Raw genomic sequence first — 20,513 nt, 5'->3', positions numbered from 1 at the left:
CAAGAGCCTCCTGCATATTGCACTGTGCAAGGATATTGTGATAAGACGATTCTGGCTGTACACCAGGTGCCCACCAAAGCTCCTTTGTTACTTCCCCTCCTCTGCTGGAAAGGGGAGAGAAAAAAATACAATAAATGGCAAAGCAGACTTGACTTGGGGATGTTGGATTAATTTACTACCAGTCACAGTAGGATAATGAGAAATAAGCCCAAATCTTAAGACACCTTCCCCCTACCCCTTCCTTCTTCCCAGGCTCAACTTTACCCCAAAATTCTCTACCTCCTGCCCAAAAGTGGGCAGGGGTAACAGAGAATGGGAGTTGCAGTCAGTTCATCACATTGCTTCTGACACCCCTTCCTTGTCAGGGGGAAGACTCCTCATACTCTTCCATCTTAGGGTCCCTCCTACAGAAGACAGTCCTCCATAAACTTCTCTGAGTCCTTCCCATAGGCTGCAGATCTTCATAAACTGCTCAAGCATTGGATCCTGTCCACAGGGTATAGCTCTTCAGAAACAAAACTGCTTCAGTGTGGGCTTCTCTCTTCATTGGGTCTGCAGGACCTGTGTCACATTAAGAGTAGTGCTAGCAATGTCAGTGTAATTGTATTTCTCTGTGTGGATTGCTGGTATAACACATGTAAGAGAAACATTCTTTCTCACCTGCCTTAATAATCCCGCCACAGTTTTTGACCTGGAGTGCTATGCATCCTGCCTGTGCTTTCCTCTATATTTTTTGGACTATTTTAAATACCTGCTAGGTGACTGCCACTTAAAAAACTTTTTACAAGCAAGTGGTCTTTACCTTAGCAAAGCCATTCTGTTGGGCATTATTAGTCAACCTTTAATGTATTTTCTCTTAAAACTTCTGTATTTTGGTTATCCGGACACATTCAGGCTCTCAAAGAGAAGACTGAGCTACAAGCACAACTTGCAGCTTTGAACATGAGGCTTCAGGCACAGATGGAACACAGCCAAAGTAGCCAGCAAAAGCAGGAATCTCTGAGCTCAGAAGTAGCCACGTTAAAGCAGTCTTGCTGGGATCTGGAGCGAGCAATGGCTGACCTGCAAAACACCTTAGAAGCAAAGAATGCTAGTTTGGCTTCTTCAAATAATGATTTGCAGTTAGCAGAGGAGCAGTACCAAAGACTCCTACTGAAGGTTGAAGATATGCAAAAAAATGTCCTCACCAGAGACAGCACAGGTGGGATGATGTAAATGTCAGTCTTTACAATTTGTTATTCCATAAATCTTTTTATTTCAACGTAATCTGAAGTCCAGGAAGAAGAAGAAGGAGTTAAAATTTATGTTTCATTAATGTCATACTAAGGGAATGGTCTGAATTTTAAGATGACTATGTTTTGTTTTGTGTCTCAGAAGTACTACAGTTTGCAATCTGCCTCTGCCAGCTGGAGAAGAAGGCATAAATATTTAGTGGGCTAATGGTTTATAGACAATCTTACAAATCCTGCTTTGTATGTAATGATGTCTCTGCATGTCAGGAGAGCTCCTTCCTGGTTTTTAATTAGCTGATATTTTTCTGCCTTTAAGGAACTATGAATGCTTAGAGAAGTGGTTCACTGATTTTAATTCTATTCTGTGCATGACCTGGTACTTTGGATTCTAGCACTTCTCCTCACTTTTGCAGGACAAGCCAATCTTTCTGTAATTAGGCATACATGGTTTTGTTCAAAAAGAAAAGAAAATAAAAAGCTAAGAACATGAGAATAACCCTTGAAAAGGTGTGCATAAAAATAGAACACTGGAGTGCACAAGTCCAGATTCTTCCTTCTTTCCCTTTTTCTAGTTCATGATCTGCGGCAGCAGCTGGCTGCCTTGCAGAGCCAGCTGCAGAAGGTGCAGCTGGAGCGGACCACGCTGACCAACAAGCTGAAGGCCTCAGAAACAGAAATCACATCGCTCCAAAACGTGCGGCAGTGGTACCAGCAGCAGCTTGTGCTAGCACAGGAGGCCCGCGTCAGGCTGCAGAGTGAGATGGCCAACATACAGGTGTTTAGATTTACTTGCCTGTGGGAGGGCTGAGATCTGTTCTTTATGTTAGTTTTATCCAGAGGACATTGGTTATGACCTTGGATAAAGGAGGTGCTCTCACCTATGTATTCTTCAGGTGGAAAGCAGTGGAGGATGGCGTTTTGTTTTCATCGTGAGACTCATACGAGTTCACTTGACTGCTGAGACATAGATTTAGCCAAAGCACTTGCCTTTTGTGGGTGAAGATCGATCTGTAGTTAATAAAAGTAGTGTCTGAGACAAGGCCCAGATAAGAGTCAGCATTGTTTGTTTGTTTTTTTTTTCCCCAAAAACTTAAATTTGTTGGCCAAATTTTGCCTCTTGGTATTCAACAGATGATTGATTGATTTATTTCCTTTCTTTAGGCTGGACAAATGACTCAAGCAGGAATGTTGGAACATTTGAAACTAGAGAATGTGACACTGTCTCAGCAGCTGACTGAAACACAGCACAGATCCATTAAAGAAAAGGAACGTATTGCAGCACAGCTGCAAAATATTGAGGTATGGTTGTGGGTGGTCTTCATGAATGATGCCTACATAACAGCCTAGGCTGTGTATTTAGGTTTTGCAAACTCAAGGCTATCCTGGCAAAGTACTAAACAATTCCTATGACTTGGTTCAAATGCTGCATTATAAAAACCAGTGAATATCTCAGAATAAATAAATTTGCATGACATTACAAACAGTAAGAGGGAGCAAAACCGTGTGTTTCCCATTCCAAGGTGATACTTGCATTTTCAGCTCTGGTATTTAATTGAATTTTAGAGGTGGATGTAAATGTTCTTCCTTGCTCATTCACAATTTTTTTTTTCAAGAGACAACTTAAATGGAAGTGAAACTAAGTCAGTAATACCCTTCTTAAGTGTGTGAAATTGCTCAGTAATCAGTTTGTCCTTCTTGCCCTCCAGTAAGAGGAGATGGATAAAATCTGAAGTGCAAGTGCAGTACAGTCACTTTTAAAGCACTTAGAGCCTTAAATCCTGTTGAGTTTCACTGACATTCCTGCTTCTAAGTCTCAAAGGGGGCAGTAAAGCAGCAGGTTAGTGGCAGCATCCCATCTCCAGTGTTAACAGTAGTGGTTGCATAAATGACAGGAGTTGCTATTTCATGAAATAGTTGCAGCATCCAAGGAATCCTTTTTTTTGTTCAGAATTTTTTGAAACAGCTTGATTTTGGTAAAGATTCTTTTTCTTTATGACTTGATTCATTACTTTAGAAAGGGTATGGTGTTATTCAAGAGGAATTCTGGTTGTCACAAGTAGACAAGACGTTCACTGTTACTCTAAAGTGTCATAAGTGTAGAATAGGTGACTTGTCTAATGACAGAAGGTGTGTAAGGCAGACATCAGAATCGTGTTTGCTTGTGTCTTTTTTCTAGAAGCTTTCTTGATAATTCACCTTTTTCTTTCCCTCTTTTTCCCACCCCTTCCCCTCCATTGAAACTCTAGAAGTTGATTCCTTGCTTTTTCTGTGCAGGCTGACATGTTAGATCAAGAAGCTGCCTTCATGCAGATCCAGGAGGCTAAAACCATGGTGGAAGAAGACTTGCAGAGAAAACTAGAGGAGTTTGAGGATGAGAGAGAACAGCTTCAGAAAATGGCTGATTCTGCAGCAACACTGGAACAAGAACTGAATCAGGTAGACTGTTAAGTAATTCCTAAGAGTTTCAAGGGAAACTTTTGGTTGCAAAGGCTATAGTAAATAGCTCTGTTTTTTTCTTTTTTCAAATGTGAAAGATTGCTGCAAAACCAAAGTCCTCATCAAAGTCAGTGTCTCAGGTGAAAAGGCTCCCTGGTTTTCAACCATTTAAGTAACAGTTCTTTTTGCTTTTAATTTCAGAACTACTGCCTGTCAGGGCTGTTTTTTTTCTAGTGAGCTCAATATGTGATTAATCTAAGTATAGACAAGCACAGGTCCATGTTCAAGGCTGTTAGACAGCCAGGATATGGCTATACATAGGTAGGGCACAATGGATGTGCACTTGGCTTACAGAGTCCTGCTTTGCCTTTGTAACATCACAAAGGCAACAAGTCAAGGCCTGGAATCCTACAATGGCTTAGGTTGGAAGGGACCTTCAAGGTCATCTACTCAAACTTCCCTGCAGGCATGCCTCTCATCTAGTCTTGGTTGCTCAAGGCAGGCCTCATCCAGCCTGGCCTTGAACACCCCCTGGGAAGAGGCATCCACAGCCTCCCTGGGCACCCTGTTCCAGTGTCTCACCACCCTTGTACTGAAGAACTTCTTCCCAAGATCCAGTCTAACCCTACTCTCTCTCAGCTAAAAACCATTCCCCCTTGTCCTATTGCTGGACACCCTTATCCTTGTCAATATATAGCACTGTCATTAACAACACTGAATGTAACCAGTATATCTACTGTGGACACATTTCTTCAAACAAAAATCTAGAATACTGTGAATCTTAAGAATGTTTTAGGTTTTCCATTCTGGCCATTGCTTATCTGGAAGATTACAGATGCTGCAGAAGGCAATCAATGCAATTAGTAGGGCAAATAGAAGAAGTGGCCTGAGAAAGTTTAAAAAATACTTTCACCTTCTGCTGTTTTCTCCTAGAAATGAAAAGATTAGTTAAAATATTTTTTATTTTGATTGGAGTGCATTTGTAAATAAAATATTTTTTTCTAAAATACTTCCTCAGGTGAAGTTGACTTTGCAACAGCGAGATCAGCAACTCGAGTCTTTACAGCACGAACACCTAGAGCTCATGAAGCAATTCACTCTGACCCAAGAGACACTGCACACCAAAGAGCAGTCCCTGGATGACCTGCAAACACAGTATGATGAACTGAAGGCCAGATTAGAAGAGTTCCAAAGTGATGCTACTTCTAAAGATGACATGATCCAGTATTTGCAGAATGAAAAGATTATCTTGGAAGTAGCTCTGCAGGCAGCAAAAGCAAGCAAAGAGCAACTTGATGAAGGAGCAGCACGTCTTGGAGAAGATGCTGAAGTAGCATCAGAAATCTTGGAACAACTGAGGCAAGAAATGGCAGTCAAGTCAAGCCAGGTAACGAATCCCTACAAATATCTTACTTAAAGTAACTGTTGCAGGGAAGTTTTGCCACAGCTACATGATAGAGCATTCCTGAGGGTTGAGACGGCTCACTGTGTGGTGACCTGTGAATCTTTTTCTGTATACAATCATAGAATTGTCAGGGCTGGAAGGGACCTCAAGGATCACCTAGTTCCAACCCCCCTGCTGTGGACAGGGACACCTCACACTAGATCAGGTTGCCCAGAACCACATCCAGCCTGGCCTTAAAAACTGCCAGGGATGAGGCTTCCGCCACCTCCCTGGGCAACCTGTGCCAGTGTCTCACCACCCACATGGTGAAGAACTTCTTCCCAACATCCAATCTGAATCTACCCACTTCTAGTTTTGCTCTGTTACCCCTAGTCCTATCACCACCTGACATCCTAGGAAGTCCCTCACCAGCTTTCTTGTAGGGCCCCTTAAGATACTTGAAGGCCCTGATAAGGTCTCCTCAGAGCCTTCTTCTCTCCAGACTGAACATTGTGTTATCTAACAATGCCATTGAGAAGCCTTTTCAGAAGAAGGACCCTCCTTAAATTAGGCAGTTGGTACAATCACAGGAAAAGACACTGTCACTGTTTGGAATAGTGTACAACGTGACATTTGGTATGCAAAGCAATATGTTTGCTGCTTTTCCCTTCTGGCAGGTGGAAAATCTGCAACAAGAAAATGCCAGCCTTAAAAAACAGGTTCAGAAAGTGAAGGAACAGTTCCTACAGCAGAAGGTAAGAAAAAGCAAACTTTCAAAGACACAGAATCACATTCATTTACTTCTGAGGGGTTTGTTGAGGACACTTGGATCAATTTGATGTATCAAATACCTTTGTGACATAATTACACAGTTTCTGTATTTCACACAGTAGAATTTTTGTTTGCAACTAACGTAAAAGCAGATCCACCAACCAATTCCTACTGTCACTGGCCTTCAGGGAGTTTGCTGAATGATCCACCACATTCAGTTTTGCATTGCCAGAAGCACTCACTGAAATCTTTAATTGTTGTCATTTCTCTGCAGCTTTGAAAAAGTATAGTTGCTTTTGTAGTTAGATGGAAAACAACTGCTTTATTGCAGGTTTTGTTCTGAATTTACACAGCTTTTAAGCATTCATTTGAAATTGATATGCTGGTAGTGTTGCACTTATATATGTGGATGGCACCATTAATTTTTACCCATTGCTTGCTTATTAATCCCAAAGGTTGTTTTAGCTTGTTAGTGGTTTAAGTTTGGGAAGACTGTTTAAACTCACAGTCAAGCCCTCTTTTCATGGCAAACGTCATTGATGTCTGCATGGGATGGTTAACGTTTTACAGTTTGGTCAGCTTCCAAAAATGGCACATAATTGCTGCAGTGCCATAAAGAATGTGCAGAAGAGTATCCCCATACTGCTATGGACACTCTTACTCAGGAGGGATTTATCATCTGCTCATAACGAGTGAGTTTGGGTATCTGAGCTTACATAAAAGGCTTTGAACCAGAGTAAATATGTTACAGAAGATGGTGCTGGTTTGTATTCTTTGACACACACCTCCCATCCTCTCCCCAGCCTGAAGTAATGTCAGTAAACACTTTATAGTAAATTACTGTTAAGTTTAGAAAGTTGTAACAAAGGTGACCTTGTCCTCTTGAACTTTTTGTGTCCAAAGGTAATGGTGGAAGCTTACCGCAGAGATGCCAGTTCTAAGGACCAGCTGATTAGTGAACTGAAAGCTACAAAGAAACGTCTGGACTCAGAAGTGAAAGACTTGAAACGAGAGCTACTGAAAATTCAAGTTGAAAAACAGTCGCTGGAATCTGAACATTCCAAACTACAGAAGGAGGTGTCTCAGGTTCACCAGCAGATGGTGGAAGTAGAAAATCAACTTCAGTCAGTGCAGAGAGAGCGAGACGATATGGAAACACGCTTACAGGTATAGGAGGTGTTAAGCTTTGGCCGTTGCAAGTGTTGCATCCAGAAGACATTGCCATTTCTATTAACTCGCATCCTGGCTCTTTCCAGAGCTAAGCTTCTTGGTTACATATTTCTTATTGTCTGTATGTTTGGATGATAAGTTGGACTCGATGATCTCAAAGGTCTTTTCCAACCTGGTTAATTGTATTCTATTCTATTTGAGTGTATCCCTAACAAAATTATCAACATCGGCTTATCAACATCTTGTGTATGTGGGAAGAAGCACACTATAGAAATGGTAGAGGTGTGATGTGAGAGCAGTTTTCCTGCTCCCAGAGTGAACTCCTTCTGAGAGCAAAGACCTAACTAGAACTCAGTTCACAGATGATGTGGTGGTGGCAACAGAGGGAAGAATTAAATAAGAAATGAAAGAATCAAAGAATCCATTAGGTTGGAAAAGACTTTTAAGATCAAGTCCAACTGTTACCCTAGCCCAGTCCACCACTAAACCATCTTTTTACACCACATCTGCATCTTTTTTGTATTCCTCCATGGACAGTGACTCCACCACTATCCTGGTCAGCCTGTTCCAGGCCTTTAAAATCCTTTCAGTGAATAATTTTTTCTTGATATGCAGCCTAAACCTCATCTGGTGCAACTTGAGGCTGTTTGCTGAAGAGGAAAAACATGGAGACTCTTGGAACAGTTTGTATTTAGAGATGGAAGTAATTTTGAAATGTCATGTTTACTCTTTTATAACCCAACAAACAAGAAGTATCCTTTGTTCCTCATCTCATGAGTGCTTTTTTCCTTCCTATTAAGTCTTTGCAGTTCGATAAGGAGCAAATGGCATCCCTGGCTGAGGCAAATCAGGCATTAAAACAGCAAGTAGAACAAATGCAAGAAGAAGCAAAAAAGTAAGTGTTCTTTTAGCACAGACAAAAGAACTGCAGCATTTGTTTTGCATATTCACCTTTTTCACAATCACTCTTTTCCCTATTCCCCTGTCTCTCTTTTGAAAAACTTAGATAAGAGTGTCACAGAATCATAGCCATGGCAAAGTGGTGGTTGCATGTTCCACAGGAGTTGCAGCTCCTCTTTTGGTTCACTTATGCTTTTAGACAGCAGTCTCTGACATACAACATACATACTGGAGCTAATCCTAGTAACCACTTGCTGAATTTCAGCCCTGACTGGCTAAGATGTTGGCATGAGTGAGAAGCAGTTGGTGGTGTTTTTGTCTTCCACTGGTGATCACTGTTTTTGTGATACCTGACACATCCACCAAGGAGCTCAGACTGGATTGGATTCTTACTCTAAAGTCTGTGTTATTTTTATATTCCTTCATGTTGGAGTTTTAATACTTCTGACAAAGACCTCTAAGTATTGTCTTAGAATATTCTCAAGAGTCTTCAAAGTATTGCTTTGCAAAGGGCCACACTGTACCTTTTCAACCTGATGGCTTTCTCTGAGGAGATGTGTGACGCTGGGACAAGGGGAGAGAAATGGATGTTGCTTTTTGGTAGGGCATGTGAAAAAGTAATCTTTTAGCACTGTTTTCAGGCTGGTTTTGTTTTAACCTTAGGTTTTATCTTTTACTCCAGGGCCATTACTGAGCAGAAACAGAAAATGAAGCGTCTAGGGTCAGATCTGACAAGTGCTCAGAAAGAGATGAAAGCAAAGCATAAAGCCTATGAGAACGCCGTCGGCATTCTCAGTCGGCGGCTACAGGAAACCCTGGCTGCAAAGGAGTCTGCTGAAGCTGAGTTGAGCAAACTGAAAGCACAAATCACTGATGGTGGAAACAACCAGATTGCTCAAGTATGCAAATGTCTTTTAACATTGTTAGTACAAAGAGCTACCTTGTTGCAAAATACAAGCCTTGAACTGTTTTACACTGAAGAGATGAAAATATTTGGACTCTCAAGCTCAATAAGGACATTGTAGCAGTGTTCTGAGCACTGAGAATTTCCTTATCTGCATTTGAGAGAGGTGATTTGGCAGGCTTTGATTTGCTTAGTGGGTGTGGGGTTTTTTTTCTTTCTTATATTCCAAGTTCAGGAGGATGAGCCTTAGTGCTACATTTCCTGGTTAATTTTTATTGTTGATTGTTTTTTTTTATTTGCCTGCCTCACCCCCACACCCCACCCCTTTTTTTTTTTTTAAAGGCTCAGCATCTGAAGATTTTTCCACTTTCCTACTGTTTTTTCTCATTAACAGTTAATGTTCAGGGTTGCCATCTCTTACTCATATACGTTATGCCTATGATAAGAAAATTCATTTTGTGGGGAAAGCTCCTATTTCTTGGATCAATGGAGCAAAATATCAAATACATTAGCAGCAGTAGCTGAATGCAAGGGTGGAAAGCTCTGAGTAAGAACTTTACATTAACCACTACATCTCCTTTAATATTTGCTAGAGAAGTAGGCTTTTTAAGAAAACCAGAATTGCTCCTTTAGATGGGGGATGCATTAATCACACTTGTCATGCATTTGTCTTTAGGAAAGGATTCAAGCTCTGGAGACAGAATTGCAAGCCGTTAGCAGCAGTAAGTTGACGCTGGAAAAAGAGCTGCAGGAAGTGATTTCACTTACCAGCCAGGAGCTTGAAGAATACAGAGAGAAAGTGCTGGAACTTGAGGATGAGGTGACTGCTTCAATTTGCATGGTAGATGGGAATGTGACAGTAAAAAGTGCCTGAGAGGCAGGGAGAAATTATAGTACCATAGCTGTAGTCCAACAGTGCAGGAAATCACAGGAAACATTGTATTGGTGACACTTGCCAATCTTGGTGCCCTGCTCTGGTTCTTTTGGTTTCATGAATCATTGTTGTGTAGAGGAAAAGAAGATGAGAGAGAAGTCATTCCTGTATTAAATGTGTCTGGTCATGAGACAGTGAGGATTCATGAATCAGTGTCTTCTGGAACTATCTGAAGTCATAGATGGTCAGTGATCTTTGAGGGCAGGGTGGCAGCTATATATATATATATATCTGTCAACTACTCTTGATCTTCACCTGACCAGTACTCCTGGATTCTGCTTTCTAGCAAGCATTTTTGTCTTCCAAATAAACAAACAACAAAAAAACCCTCTAACTGAACTTACATTGAAGTGTTTGTTTAAAAAAGAAAAGAAAGGGGGTGGGGGGAGGAAAACCTCACCAAGGGAAAGCAAGATGTTTAACAAGTTTAGGTCACAACTTTTTTGTCTTGGTAATCTGGACTTCTTTGGGTTTGTTTGATTTGTTTTTTTCCCTCTGGTTATAGCTTCAGGAATCTAGAGGCTTCAGGAAGAAGATCAAACGTTTAGAAGAAATTAATAAGAAGTTGGCCCTTGAACTGGAGCACGAACGTGGAAAACTCACAGGTCTCAGTCAGTCCAATGCTGCTTTGCGGGAGCACAACAATATCCTCGAAACAGCATTAGCAAAAAGAGAGGCAGATTTGGTGCAACTGAATCTACAGGTATTTGACCTTTTGATACGATATCTTAAAGCAATTAGGTGATAGTTCTGATAGGATAATGTAGACCTCTTCACTCGTGTGATACAAGGTTGGTGCATTTTCTCTAGATCTGTGTCTCCAGTGTGCTGCATAACAGCAGTAATACAGGGGGCTAAATAAGATCAGAAATGAGATTTTGCACCAAATAGTGCTGTTTCTTCTGGGGGAAAAAGAAAATTACACTGAAGTATTTGCAGTAGTATGGCTTGCTTAGGTTAGTTGGAACATGCCAACTGTTCCATACAGATTCTTTGAGATGAACAATTTTTATGCAAAGAGTAACATGTTCATGAGCAAGTGGAAATCTGGGCAATGAATACCATTTAACCATGGCTGCTTTGAAGGTTGAAGGGTACACAAGGAAAGAGTTGGCACTGAACAGCAGAGAGTTTTGTAATCCCTGCATTGGCTTGTGTTTATATTTCCTCTACTGGCACTTCTGGTCTTCCACTGAGCCTGCAAAAAATGTGCATTGTGTTTGTGATGTGATACAGGTTCAGGCAGTCCTAAAGCGGAAAGAGGAAGAAGATCAGCAAATGCAGCAATTGATTCAAGCTTTACAGGCTTCCTTAGAGAAAGAAAAGGCAAAAGTTAAAGACCTTAAGAAGCAGGTAATAGTTCATCTTTTATTTTATTTACTTATAAGGTGATTTAAATGCCAAGTATTTAAAAAGCAGGCTGAAACAAAATCTGTGCGCTATGACATACTGCTGCCTGCTTGGTCTCTGTCATGGTGACTGGTGCTGAAACATCAGTTGATCTCTTCTCTGTTGTGCCTGGTGTTCAGTTCACTGACTGACTGCCAGGAAGGTTTCATTATGACCTGTAATGCATCCTGAAGTGATGGTGTCATCCAACAAGACATCATAAAGCAGCTGTCTGGCAAACGTGCTTCTTCCATTATATATGTTATTAACCACCATTAGCATTAATAAGAATAACACCACTAATAATAAGTCTTCTAGACAAAAAGAGAAGTGTTAACAGCTGCACAACTTCCTTCTTGATGTGTTTTGTACCCCTTTAGCTGAGCTTCTGTTATGATTCACCTAGAGGGATAAACTGCTTCTTTTTTGAACTGCAGGAGGCAGCAGCCAAAGCGGATGCAGCACATAACCGTCGTCATTACAGAGCTGCTATGCTTGAGCTCAGTGAAATCAAGAAAGATCTACATGCCAAAGAACTGCTTGTCCAAGCCCTTCAGATTGAAGTGGATAAACTGCAGTAAGTAAATGTCCAAGGTCTTAGAGAATAGTAAATAAAAGAAATCCTCTGAACAAGCCATACTTTACTGAATTTGCAGTTCTGCCACTCCTGAGTGGCAAGAAATGTGCCCCAGCTGAGCCTCACTGTAAGATCTATGTTTGGACTGTAGGTGAATACTTGCATTTTTCTCTCTCCATAGTTCAGCTAGTGCACTGTGTTTAGTCTTCACTACCTTCTTTTTTTCCATACCTATCCTATTATTATTCTCTCTCACATCCTCAAGCAGCTACATAGGGGGAGTTCAATTCAAGTTCAGTTTGGTTTTGTGTATAGAAGATCACTTTTGTATAATTTAGGAAAGTATCAGACCTACATAAGAATGGTTATAAGGTTAACCCTATTCCTCTTTAGGAAGGCTGACAGGTGTTGCAGGTGTTAGTTTTTTGTTGTTGTGTTGGGTTTATTTACTCCATAATTTGTCTGTTTTGTTTGTAACTGGACTATTACTAGCGCTCCAATATTATTATGGAGGTCTCTATCCATGAATTTGTCCCTGTAGGCAAAGCCTTCAGTCAAAGCTATAACCAACCAGGTTCTATGCATGTCATTTGTGGTTACATAGCTAACCTAGTTAAGTACTTGTTTTAAAGAACAGATTGTTGAACTGTCTGTTAATGCTTCTATGCAGGACAGAGGATGAAAAACATTCCCAGGAAGTATCACAGTTTCAACAAGAGCTGGCAGAAGCCAGGTCTCAGCTCCAACTTCTGCAGAAAAAGCTGGATGATAAGCTTAGTGAACAGCCTGTAGTAAACCAGGAGGTAAAACTTGCACATTCACTATGTTTCTCATTATTTATGATGCATTTTGTGGCTTGCTTTGTCTTTAATTCATTTTTTTAAATGAAGTTCTGCTAGGTTTTCTCAGAACCTAGCAAGGGTTTGTGAGACAGACAATATATTTCAGATTTCACCTACAGATAATTCCAGGTATCTTTTTAATTGTGTGGTTGGTCTTCTTGTTTCTTTGGGTTTTTTTTATACCCTGGTAGGTGGAAGACCTCAAATGGGAAGTAGAACAAAAAGAAAGAGAAATTGAAAGCCTGAAGCAGCAGTTGGATATGAGTGAACAGCGCAGCCACAAGGAGTTAGAAGGGATACAAGTTGTCTTGCAGGTATTTATTCTGATGGCATTGCTGTAGGGACAAGAATTAAACCATATTTTTTGTCTAAATCATATTTTCCTCATGCTTGTAAATAATATTTGTTAATCAAAATGTATTCACTGTGTTTTGCAATGTCTTCACTTTTTTTCAGTTTTTCTTTGGCTGTGTTGTTAGCTTTCTATTTCCTTGACCTTATACCATTAAAATAGGCTACTGACTGTTTAAAACCTAATTTCTGGTGTTCTGCCAGGGCAAATTGGTTTCAAATAGCAGTGTTAAATGTGATTTCATTTTCTAGTTTCCCCTGGACATGAAAAAAGATGATAGAAACATTAGCTGGCTGGAATTTTTATCCTGTTTCCCTGTATCATGCTGATTCTCTTCCCATTTAGAACATCAAGGCTGAGTTGGAAATGGTAAGGGAAGACCTGTCAGTGACACAGAAGGATAAGTTTATGCTGCAGGCTAAAGTGACTGAACTGAAGAACAGCATGAAGTCACTGCTGCAGCAGAACCAGCAGCTGAAGTTGGACCTGAAGCATGGCAAGATGAAGAAGGTATTTAAATAGGAAGCACAGACATTACAGGGTACCAGAAAATACTCTGCTGCAGGAAACCTTCTGAAAACTCTGAATTTAAATGCCTGCCTGTGATACAGACTTCCTGCTGTTCTTATATTGAAATGATAAATATGGGAAGGTTTGCAGGCAAAAGTAACTGTCCTGATTTTGACTTCCCACCTTTCACTTGAGAAATCTTTGTGTTTAAGGTATCTTACATTTACATTTTGATTTACAATAATAAAGCAAAAAAAGGTAGCACTTAAGTAATGAATCATGAGCAAATATGGAATTAAGAACTTCTCATAGTTAATACTTTCTTAATGTTCATGTGTCTATCCTCTCCTTACTGTCTAGTTTGTCATCATTCCACAGCTTCAAAAGGTAACTATTAGTGGCTTCTTTGAGTTTTTTTTACTTGCTGCTAGTACACAGAGAATGTAGTATTAGCAGAGCTCTTGTTCTTTTCCTCCCTGAAGCAATTCCTTCACTTAGTGAGGCAGGATTTCATGTGGAAGCCTCCATTTCATTCCTTTAGACATTGATCCTAATAACCTCATCCTGCAGGTTCCAGAATTTCCAGAAGGTCTTGTGTGATTCTACTTAACTGATTCTTTTCTTCCTAAACTGTTCTCTTAAGTATACTGAAAGTTACTAGAATTTGTTGTGAAGATCCAAGTAATTTGCTTTAAATCCTCCCTGGTTTGTTTCTTTAGTAGGGTGAGTTCTTGAGTAGGTTCTTCTAGATGCTGTTTGTTTATTTCTGAGCATGGCTAGATGACATTAAGTTAGGAACTTTTGCTTGTGACCATGAATATGTGAAGTCTCAAAGCTTCTGATTCCTGCTCCAGAATGCAGATATGTACCAGCAGTTTGATGTGAGACTTTCTATGGGGTAAAAATTACTTAATTGTGTTTCTGGCTCTTATGTTTTAACTTTAACTAGAGGAAAGAACTGAAAGGAGAGAATAACTCCTCAAATCCTGTGACTCCAGTCAAGATTCCTGATTGTCCAGTGCCTGCTGCCTTGCTGGAAGAACTGCTGAAACCAACAGCTGTGAGCAAGGAGCCTTTAAAAAATCTGAACAGCTGTCTCCGGCAATTGAAGTATGACCTGTTATTTTCAACCACATTAAATGCTCTTAAAAATGTTTCCAAGAAACCAGCTGCCAGCCTAAGGAAAAAAGGATATGGGACTTATTTGGACTATATTTAGGAGAGTAGGATGTTCTGTTGTAGGTGCTTACATATGTGGCAGTGAAATAGGGAAAGAAGCCTTTACAATGAACTAGACAAAATGTCCATCAGACACAGCAGAACACACCAGGAACAGCTATTTCTAGTTGTCCTTACTGGTGAAAAGCTGGTGTTTCTCTCTTCACAGCATCAGAAAGGCTTCCTGTGATAGCCCCGCAGTGTGTTAAGAAATCTCTGCAGAGGAAGTTCATTCTGCCAAAAATATGTTTTCAGATCTTCCCTTACAAGGTTGCATATGAGATTCTGAGCAGGAAAGCCACAGCTTTAGGAAGACAGGCAGGTCAGATTAAGAGAGCTGAGCTGCTATTATCACCTCAGCTGTGTTTGAGGGGAGCAAGCCTATGATACTGTTCTGTGATCCTATACTACCAGACCAGTCCCTTTTCTAAGTAATGGGTTTATCTAGTTATTTTTTTCTGCTTTGGTCACCTCTACCCCTCCCACGTTGTCTTTTATACCTGCAAGATTACCACGTTGATCAGGTTGCAGCCTCCGAGGCCTGTACTGAGGAAATAGCGCTGCATCACCCCTGGCAATGAGTACTTGCAGCAAAGGAGCTGCTGCATTGTTGACCCTTACTTTTGAATTAAGCATACTGCATTTGTTTTCCTCTTAAAGAAAGACAATGTAAGCTTTAGACTACTTTGTCTGGTGTACAGCTATATCTTAGATTACATAGTCTTGGTATTGAGAATAAGGAAAGTCATTTTCTGATCTTGCATGTAACAGCTTTCTGCTTGTTAATTTTTTGCCTTTTTTTTTTGTTCTCAATGCTTTCAAAAGGCAAGAAATGGACAGCCTTCAGCGTCAGATGGAGGAACACACCATTACAGTACATGAATCAATGTCTTCGTGGACTCAGATTGAGGGGCAGTTAATGGACCTTACCTCTACCAGTCCTGCAACTGCATCAGACCAGCAGGAGATCCCTACTGTAGATGAAAAGAATCAGAGTTGTAGCATTAGTGACAAGGAAGCTTTGACACTATAACCTCCTTATCGGTTGTCTTTCTTCCTATGGCTTTAAGTATGTAAACAAATCTTTATCAAATTTATTTATTTATTTCCTTTTTAAAAAATGATGTTCAGAGTTGTGCTTTTGTCTGTAGGAGCCAAGGGCGTGGTTTTGAGAAACTGGTGTAACAGTAAGTGCAGAAAATTCTCTTCTAAGCGTTTGTTTGAACCCTTACCATAATAATTCTGTCATGTTGGGGACATCATTGGGGTTTAGAAAGAGATATTCAGATGAAGGTTTAAAATGAGGTCAAGAGGAGCACCTGGTTCCAGGTCTGTATTTATTCAGTCTGGGTGAGTTTGTTAAGGAATGACTGTTAAATATTTAACATCTGGGTTTTGGTGGTGGGTTTTTTTAATGTTGGGAGGGGGTGGTGTTTTGTCGTTTTCTCCTACCTTGAGTTGTATCCACGTCACAGGGCAAAATAAGTTCTGTTCATGTTCAGTCATTAGCAGTGGTTGAGACCTGGATATTCTGAGTATCTTCTCTGCTCCATCCTGTGATCTCTTGTTCTTGAAATTCAAGTTACATGTATCTGTATGTAAGAAAATGGCTTCAAATGATTTTGGCTTCACATGATTATTTTTCCCCCCCCCTAGTTACGGAGATAATCTCTGCCCTACAGTAAAAGCAACAAGACTGTAAAGCCATGCACACCAGTGTGTATCTTTGGCAGATTTGCCTGAGTTATTTTTTTGAAGTATCAGTTATTCTTTTACAGCTGCAGGCCAGTAGCGAGCTTTGCTTCACTGCACAGACACTTATTGCACCTTTTTAGTTCAACTTTTGAAGTAGACACCCTTGAGAAAAGGTATGTGTGTAATATATATATATATATATATATAAGAAAAAAGAATAATTTTCTGACTTTGAATATCTGTTTTAAGATGCTTATAAACTGTAAGCTAAGGCTGACATGAGGGTTTTTTTGTTACTGTCATTTGTTTTAACGTTACATTTAAGTTTGCTGGGTTTTGACATACTGTACAAATGGCTTAGGGGAATTAGCCCCTAAAGCCACAGCTTTTAGAAATGTAATTTTTACTTTAAAAGACAAAATTATGATGCCTATAAAATTATTATTATTTTTATTAGCTTTCCATTCTCCCACACACTTCCTCTACTTTTTCACCCTCTTGTCCACCCTGAATGGAAATATTGTACCGTGGCAGCCTCTCTGCAGAGCACCTTGCCTAGATTATGATTAAAGCAGCCCAGTTTAGATTCCTTCCCTTTTGGTCCTGTTGTTCTATGTGGTTCACAGCCCACCCTCTCCTCATTCAGAATTGGGAGTGTGGAGGTACTGCTTTGCCTAATGTGCTAACTGCTAAAGCACAAACTGAAAGATACGTGACAAATATTGTATGCTTTAGTCTTTAAAAGATAAAGAAAACAGGTCAATTATATTCATTATAGTTTTGCATTAAAAAAAAAAAATTAAAAATTCTAGTAAGTACAAGTAGGTTAAGTGACTGGCAAAAAAAAACCCAACCAAACTCCAGTTCATGTATTTTTTTTTCCAAAGAGATTGTTGCTGCTTTCGGATAGGTTTGATTGTTTGAGGGGGAAACCGTTCCAGTTTGCTTAGCAGTAAGGCAAAACTGAGCAAACAACAAACCCCAACCCACCCCTCTTTATCTAGAGTCTTAATTTCTCATCATTACTAATTCAAGCTCTAGAGCAGCTGAACACTTTGCACTTCAGTGTGTCTATACTGACTGATTTCATGCCCCTCAGCTACTGGATCTTAACTTTTAAAATCTGGATCAGAGTGAAGTGATGCAAAAAGTCGAGGTTTTGAAATTGGTGAAGAAAGAAATGCGTTCATGTGACATTAGGTGTCCATCACAGAGAATTAGCAAACAATTCAAAGGCAAGTCAAAAGCTTTTCAGCCTAATTTAGAGGTGTTAATGTCTGCATAATGGTGCAGTTTACTGTGCAGAGTAAATGGTACTGATTAGCTTGCTGCTGTCATGTTCTTGAAGTTGCCTGTGTATTAAGCTCAAAGAAGAAAAAAAAAAAGCAGTATTGTTAAAGAACAAAATTAAAACTTCATAATTAGTACTATTCAATTAAAAAAAAAAAAAAAAAAAAGAGCTCTCAGATGTTTAGGATTTTAAATAAAATACCACTTGTGCAGTGTTAGTGTTGCTGTTCATTTTGGTGAATACATGGCCTACGGTTAAGAAGCCATTAGGTTTTAATCTCTTAAGTTTGGCAACAGTTGTATGGATAAAGGTTTTATCTGGTATCAAAGAAAGCTAGAATTGTTAGAATCCTTCATTGTTCTTCAGAATGTCTGCTCTCCTCTCACAGTTCATTCTGTTGCCAGTGCAGCACTGCATTTTCTCACTAGCTCCTATAAAGACGTCTGAGCCTATACAACCAAGTAGTCATAGCCACATGATTTCCCTTTGGGAGATGAGGGGGGTTGTGAAATGCTCAGATTAGACTTTTGCAGCGACACACCTGTCTTTCACTGCAGGTACCTGGACAGGATTTATTTCCTTTTTATACTCAGCATGTGTTTTTTCCACAAACAGAAGCACCATGACATTTACTGAAATGAAAGACAGACGGTGAGACTTGAGGGTCAAAATCTGGTGAGGTACTAAATCAGTTAAGTTATGGAAGTCACTGGGAAGCCTTCTAGAAGGAGCATGCAGAGTGTTATAAAAACAAGGCTTTTTCTTTGAAGCTTATCAGCTCAGATTCTTAATTAGCCAGAGAAATAGTTGTTGTTTTATTAAAAAGCCTCACCCTGAGGCTGAGCATGCTCACTCTACAAAGTTTCAAGTGTCTGCTGTGTAGGCAATAAAACAAACTAGACATAGGAATGAGAACTGTCTCCCCTCTGCCTATTGTAGCACTGCCAAATAGATATGAGGAAAATCTGAGGAATAATCTCTTGGACATTAGTTTTTTTCTCTTTTCCTTTTTCAAGCACTGCAATAGAATGTATTTTCCATGTCTGTTCCTTCAGTGGTTGCTACCTGTTAAACCAAATCTTGTTGATGAAGGAGAAATGTTACTGTAATGTGAGAGTATTGCCCAAGTGATGAAAAATAGTAAATGCTGGAGAACAATTACTTTTCCAGATGCTGTTGGGCTTTTGAGGATTCTTGAATAATTGTGCATTTTACAAAACAAAGGAACCCCAAACCAGCAAGCCCTACAGTGGAAAAAGCCCTTAGTTCCTGAGTCTCCAGTGTTGCTGAACATTGCATAATGATCCATTCTATTGTCTTCCAGATGCCTTGGAAATATTTGTGCACTGTATTGGGATCAGCTGAGCCTCTTACCCACTCATGCAGTGGGAGGATCTGATCACTTACAGTTTATTCAGGCAATATTTGAGCTGAAATCTGTGAGCATTTCATATATGTAGAGTAATATCCAGAAGGGGAAGTTCTAGTGCTCATATTTTCATGGATTAATTATTCCTCCTTAGAGGAGTGAACTGCAGTGGTGTGGGTGTGTCAGTGTTGCCTATGACAACATTAAAGGGACAGCATAAATTTAACTCAAAGATCACAAATTGACTACTGATGATGCAAAAGCTTGTGATGTATGTTTTATTAACTTTGGGAAAGTACCAGTAGTTGCATGTAACTTGCTGTGACCAGAGCATTTAAATACTCTCATGTGAAAGCAGTTGCAGTCCAAAGTAATTCCTAATGCTCATCAGCTGTCATCTGACCCTCTGACTATTCTTGTCTCCTATGAATGTATAACACTTCAGTTTTGGGCAGGAGGGCAGCCTGATTTCCAATACAGATGCACGTATTTCTAGGGGAGGGCAAGATGTTCTGGGTATTGTAAACAAAATACTTCTTAGGCTGTATTTGTAAAGACAGAAGTTGTTTCATGTTCTTGAGTGGGTAACCCAGGGGATGGAGGAGTTATGCTATGTACAATGAATGTTTATGATCATACAAAGCATGTTGATTATAAAACTTCCTTTAAAAGTTTTGTGCAATAAACTATTTTTGGTAAAGGGTTCCATGTTGTTTCTACATTTAAAGAGACATTTACCTTCTCTTTGGTTTCAGGCAGCAATTTTTATGTTTATGACTGAACACCCTCTTTTCAAAGACAGCATCAGTGTGTATTGATTTTTCACGTCTCTGAAGTTGATGATTCTTGCATTTCTATTCTACTGCTTTTTTTTTTGTCTGCTGAACCTGTGAGGGGAGAAACACAATGCTTTTGTCTCTCTTGGCTTGAATTTGTCAACAGCAGGGGATCTTGTCAACTTCTTCAAGGCCTGGCATTTTCTCTCATTGTTTAAACCAGCAGCTGCATGGTTTACCTACCTATGGTACAGATAGCTGTACGTGAAAGGTAGTGATGTTACAGCCGAGGGGCTGCCTAGCTGTGCTCTGTGAAGGAACTTGTTTTGTAATGCGTGTGGAGCATCTTCCCTCATGGTTCTGCACCTCAGCCGACTTATTCCAGACTCCTACAGCGGCTGAGTTTGAGCCTTCCGCAGTACTACACGTACAGCAGCTAGCACGTTCCTGCCCGGTAAATACGAACGCTGTATGCCAATAAACACTGTAAATATACAGCCTTAGGCTTTAGAGGGAGTGAGTTGCTCTGCCATTGTCAAGTCCTGCGTTTGTTAAAGCATTTCCCTGTGCATTTCCTCGACTCTGCACCTACTCCGAGGCCAAGTGCCACCGCTTGTTTACTGAAGACAGCCTTCCGCACAAACAGCTCTAGCTCGGATAAGCTGAAGGGATACAAACACGGCCCCCGTTGCCCCCTGGGCGTGGGGCGGGGTTGCGGTGTTTTTCTGTCAGGCAGCGGGGCGGGCAGCCCTGGCGCTTGGCG

At 40.2% G+C, this 20,513-nt stretch overlaps 1 protein-coding gene across 3 annotated transcripts in view; it reads left to right on the top strand.

Annotated features, from left to right (window-relative positions):
- The window catches only part of GOLGA3 (golgin A3), a 28,727-nt gene extending 9,049 nt beyond the window's left edge, over positions 1-19,678 (top strand). For all 3 annotated transcript variants that reach the window (XM_068157338.1, XM_068157337.1, XM_068157336.1), the window contains 18 exons: positions 895-1,201; positions 1,805-2,007; positions 2,394-2,531; positions 3,507-3,668; positions 4,687-5,055; positions 5,730-5,807; positions 6,727-6,990; positions 7,794-7,888; positions 8,576-8,792; positions 9,474-9,617; positions 10,237-10,434; positions 10,968-11,084; positions 11,558-11,697; positions 12,368-12,500; positions 12,731-12,853; positions 13,237-13,401; positions 14,351-14,511; positions 15,445-19,678. In XM_068157338.1, coding sequence (XP_068013439.1) covers positions 895-1,201; positions 1,805-2,007; positions 2,394-2,531; positions 3,507-3,668; positions 4,687-5,055; positions 5,730-5,807; positions 6,727-6,990; positions 7,794-7,888; positions 8,576-8,792; positions 9,474-9,617; positions 10,237-10,434; positions 10,968-11,084; positions 11,558-11,697; positions 12,368-12,500; positions 12,731-12,853; positions 13,237-13,401; positions 14,351-14,511; positions 15,445-15,652 — 3,222 coding nt within the window. In that variant the 3' untranslated portion in view covers positions 15,653-19,678. The remainder of the gene's footprint in view (positions 1-894; positions 1,202-1,804; positions 2,008-2,393; positions 2,532-3,506; positions 3,669-4,686; positions 5,056-5,729; positions 5,808-6,726; positions 6,991-7,793; positions 7,889-8,575; positions 8,793-9,473; positions 9,618-10,236; positions 10,435-10,967; positions 11,085-11,557; positions 11,698-12,367; positions 12,501-12,730; positions 12,854-13,236; positions 13,402-14,350; positions 14,512-15,444) is intronic.
- Positions 19,679-20,513: the final 835 nt, after the last annotated feature.

The sequence above is a fragment of the Melanerpes formicivorus genome, unplaced genomic scaffold (genome assembly GCF_026170545.1).
Source record: "Melanerpes formicivorus ecotype bairdi unplaced genomic scaffold, bMelFor1.0.p_v2 SCAF_36, whole genome shotgun sequence".
In the NCBI taxonomy this organism is placed as follows: domain Eukaryota; kingdom Metazoa; phylum Chordata; class Aves; order Piciformes; family Picidae; genus Melanerpes; species Melanerpes formicivorus.
This window is presented reverse-complemented; position numbering and strand designations above follow the sequence as displayed.